Below are 5000 nucleotides of genomic sequence, written 5' to 3' on the forward strand. Positions count from 1 at the left end.
TGGCTGAAACAGTGTGTCTCATTTTCAAAAAAATTAGTTTTTTTTGGGTGGGTTTTTTTACACCATCCCCACACCAACACACACGCACACCCCAAAACACAACACACCACACAACAAAACCCCACACACACACACCACAACCACACACCCCCACCCCACAAAACACAACAAAAACACACACACGCACCCCCAAAAAACCCACACACGGACACACACACGCACCCCCACGCACACAACACCACAAAAAACCAAAAAAATAAAAATATTTATAAAAAAATTTTATATATATATAATAAAGGTATAGATAAAATTTTTAATATGTATATATATATGTTGATAATAATTATAAAAAATATAATTATATTATATATATTATATTATTATACATAATCTTTTCTATTATTATTAAATATATATTATATATATAAATATAATATTATATAATTATTATATTATAATGTTAAATTAATATAGTATTATATATGAATATATAAATTAAAATATAAAATATAAATATTAATAATATATAATGTATAAAAATAAAATTTTATAATATATATATATATATATTATATATATATTATATATATTTTTTGTACTTTTATACAGACAATTAGAAAAATTTGCCCCCTGTAACATTGCACAAAAAACATACAATGCCACACCCCCACACACAACAAAACCCACACCCCACACACAACCAACAACAAAAACACAAAAAACCCCCCCCCAACACACCCCCACACACCACACACAAAAACCACCACACCCCCCAAACACACCCCACACACACACAACACAGCACACATACATATACACATACACCACACATAGACACACATGTAAAAAAAAACAAAAAAAATGTTAAAAAGCCCATTGCTGATCATTCGGGGCAAAAAAGACACATTTGGGGGATTCCAAAATGCGACGTGGTTTTGTCTAAGCAGAAAGGTACAAGTTTTTTCCCAAACGCTTATCACGCAGAATAAAAGGTGGTCTGGGACAGTCTTTTGTCAAAGGGTTTACTGACGTGAAAGGGGACTTCTTAGGTTACACGAGACATATACAATTCGTGGATAATTTCAATAGAATTAACTTTTTACAAAATACAACCCCTAGAATGCACAGAATAAGTATGAGTAAGGAGAAGAACGAAAAAGTAAAACCACTCTCCGACCCACCTAAACCAACCCAACCAGATTTTTCCACCTCTATCCTCAGCCACAAAAAAACGTAGGGGAAACCGCAAAACAGTGCTGAAAAGACCCAAAAGGGAGGTCCGTGCCGAAGAGGGATGGAAAGCGGAGTTTCCTTTTTACTTACTCGACAAAAGAGTGAAAGAGGTTTTGCCAGAAGCTGGCCCCTTTCACAGTGCAGCGGAGGAGGTAAAACCCCCAGAACAAGGGATGCAACTCAGGAGGGAAAAATTAAGCTTAAAAAACTTACTAATTGCCTATACATTTTGCTCCTCCAATTCTATATCTGTCTGTTTATTCTTTTATTTTAATGTCTAATGCTTTTCTTATATGTGTTTATTTTTTGTTTTTAGTTATTTTTAACCTGTATTTTTTCTGTATTATGGTTTTTTTAACTAATATGCCGTACTTATTTCCCATCTGTCTGTCACCAGCCTCCCGGCCCAAAAATCCATCCTTTTACCCAACATTTAAATATTAATTTTCCAAAAAAGCTAAACGAGAAAGTTATCCTTTGGGGGCGAAAAAGATAATGAACACTTTGGGGGGGGGGGACAGCCCGGAAATCACGCTCTCGCCCGCCCCAAAAGGCGTAGAGTGCAGGTACGTTTACCAGTCGGTCGGTGCGTCTCGAAAAGATTTGGTTTCCCCAGGCGGGCGAAAAGGGGAAATCGGAGTGATCGATGCGCGTTTCTGCTTTTCTCTGTGCGGGGGGAAGTTTAATTCGAGTCTCCTTCCTATTGGGGTTTTTTCCTTTAGAAACAGGATTAATCACGTTTTTGGATTATGATGAAGTAATACTGCCAATATTACTGGACTGTTAGTCATATAACAATACTTATAATAATAATCATAATAAAAAGCATGATGACAGTAATAGCAATAAAAGGTAACATTAATAACGATAATTGTAATGAGATAGTAATAACTGATAAAAAAAAAAAATTTTAAATTTTGATAATAGTAAAAACCAAAAAGTTTGATGGCGAGGCCCGAAGGTGCAGCTTAGATCCTGAGGCCGGGTCGCTTGCTCGCCTGACGAAGGCCCTGCCGAAAGGATTAGGAGGTGACGCAACCAAATGAGGCTTTTAAGGGCGGATGTGACGGTCGAGCGAGCGTCGGCGTCCGAGTGGAAACCGCTTAGAGAGTGAGGAGGCGGCGACGTGGCCAAACCCTCTTGGGCTGACAAGTTTTCCCGGCGCGCGCAGACACTTCAAAAAAGTGCAAGTCTGGACGGATATTTTCCCGGAAATTTCCCCCCATGGCAGAACAAGGCCGGCTCGCCCCCCCCCCCACCGGGCCCCGGGCAGGAAAACATATGCGATGGTAGGGGCACGCCAGAAGATCAGGGGGGGCGGGTGATACTTCTTTTTACTTTTGGGGTTTTTTTGGGGGTGCGAAAAGGGTCCATGGTAGTATAGGGGCTTCAACAAAATAGGAAAATTCCTCTGGGATTTCCAAAAAAATTTTTGTATAAGTACATAAAAATTTTGACCGAAATAGATTCATGCGTTAAGAAAGAGTTACTATTTTTTTTTTTCTTTTGAGAAAGAAGTAAGAACACTGTCTTTTAACGTCATATTAATTGAATGAAAATTTGAGACACGACGGGGATTCTCAAACTCGTAGACTTAAGCAAAAGGGCATACTGATTGACTAGAAAATTTTTCAGATTTTTCGCCCTTTGATTATTCCAAGGCGTCAAATAGACTGGATGGCGGGCATGACGAAGCCATCCTTGGCGAGCACACCTTTAGATAAGCTTAAAGTAAAGCCCCTCAGGGAGACCCCCTTTAAGAATTTTACTCAGGACGCAGCGACGAAAACCCCCAGGTTTTCGTCCTACTTGGACGAGGGGTTTACCCGTAAAAAATCTGCAGGGGGTGTCGAGGCCCGCTCGCAGGGCCCCGGGCCCCTTTCCGTCCCTTCCAGGCGGGGGAAGGGAGGAACCGCCCTGGGTCAAAATCACCTTCCTCCCGCGGCACCTCCCTGCCCAGATCCAGCACCCCCGCACTCGGGGGTCCGTTTCCCCCCCAGCCAAAATCAATGTGCTTTCTCCTGATCTGCGGACTACAATTCTTTTCTGTTTTTCTATTTCATATTTTTTCCCCATTCATCTTTTCGGGGTAAAAAAGGTGTTATTAGGCAGATTCAGCGGTAATCGAGGCCGGGGCCTTTGAGCTGGCCAGGGCGACAAAAAGCTTGCGATCCAGTGGGAGCGGGGGGGGGGGCCCGCACGCAGGGGTCTTAACGGGGCTGAGCGCGAGGAAACACTGGCGGGGGAAAAAGGGGGCACTCCTGCCTTGGGACTCTTCCGCGGGGAAGTATAATGACCCCCTCTCACTTCCCTCACCCTTCACCCTTTTTTCACTCTACTCACCCTCACATTTTTCAGTCATTTTATTTTTTTTTCATTGGTAACTTGGACTTTTTCATTTTCCCTTCGTCAATTTTATAAAAAACCCACCTTTTAATAATTTATATGTCCCCCCTTTCACTTTTATAATAATCCCCCCCCCCCAAATATTTTATGCCTCCCTTACCTTCTTCACTCGTCTTCAAAACCCAGTTCACAGTCATTTCCTAGTTCTTTCCCGATATGAGGTTTATTAATTTTGTCTTCTCCTCGCTTGTCGCCCCAAGAAATCCATCATTCATTATATACCTTTTTCCTCACTACTTTTTTAAACCGTTTTACCCTCATCCCCACCCTTAGTTTTCTTCTCCCCCTTTTATCTCTCGGTTCGCATTCCCCTCCGCGCAGCCATTTAAAAAAAACCCTAACCTTTAAACCCAAAACCCTCTTTTTGGACCCCTTTTCTCTCTTTTCGCTTCCCGTATTTTTTAAAAACACGAATCCCTTTTTCTTTGCTTACATTCCCCCTTATCACGTGCTTCACAAAAGGGTTTCGCCCTTTTTCGAGAAATTATCCTTTTGATTTTCCGCAGTCCGGGGGGAAGACCCTCCCCTTTTGCCTCGGGTCGACCCCCTGTGGCAATTTTGATCAGCAGGTCGTCTCGGGGCCTCATAGCCCTGCGCCCTTCATGCCCCCTGCTCCCCCTGTCTCGTCGCGCGGTCCCTTGTTCCCCCCTCGGCATGGGGCCGAGGGGGGTTTACCACGTCGGACTCTTGGAATTTAAGGGGAAAAAAACACTTTACGCGCGCCCACGCCCATTCCAGGGGCCTCCCCTCCGCCCCTTTCACCTCTCCCGCATGCCGCCCCCCCTCGCGCGCCCCTTTTTCCTCTTTTCTTTATAGCCATAGCTTTCCCCCCTTTTCACCCCTTGCGCCACGTGGTTTTCCTCGCCGCGGCCATCTCCCCCGAGCAATTTTTCCCCCGCCGCCCCCCGTTTTTTGTCCCATAAAAACTCTTTTTCGCACGAGTGTCGCTGGTTTGATCCCCGCACTGTCTTCGTTGCTTTTTCCTTTCTACCCTTTTCCTCATTTATCCTCATTTATTTTAAATTTTCTTCCCACTCTTTAATACCTTTTTCCTCTGTTTCCCGCTCCTTTACCCGTAAGCTTTCCATTTTCTTTTTTAATTTTTTATAAATACTTTGTTGCATCCGTAATCATCACGTTTGGGGCATTCGTTTGCCGGGGTTTCCCTGCACACCCTTGGGGGGAAAACGAGTGCAGCGCCGCGCGTGAAGAGGGCGTTATCGGGCCGCCTCTCTTCAGGGCCGCCCTTTGCTTAAAGCCGTTTCGATATATAGGGGGAAAAAGGCGCGAGGGGAGAAATAGAAAACGCCTTCGCCCCGCCCCCTGCGACCCTTAAAAAAACATCATGATGCAAAAAATGT

General features: G+C 43.5%; 1 protein-coding gene across 1 annotated transcript in view; it reads left to right on the top strand.

The window, feature by feature from the left end:
* LOC119585816 overlaps positions 1-4337 on the top strand; it is a 27392-nt gene extending 23055 nt beyond the window's left edge. Inside the window, exon 4 of the mRNA XM_037934542.1 lies at positions 4146-4337. Within this exon, the coding sequence (XP_037790470.1) occupies positions 4146-4337 (192 nt within the window). The remainder of the gene's footprint in view (positions 1-4145) is intronic.
* Positions 4338-5000: the final 663 nt, after the last annotated feature.

The sequence above is a fragment of the Penaeus monodon genome, chromosome 3 (genome assembly GCF_015228065.2).
Source record: "Penaeus monodon isolate SGIC_2016 chromosome 3, NSTDA_Pmon_1, whole genome shotgun sequence".
In the NCBI taxonomy this organism is placed as follows: domain Eukaryota; kingdom Metazoa; phylum Arthropoda; class Malacostraca; order Decapoda; family Penaeidae; genus Penaeus; species Penaeus monodon.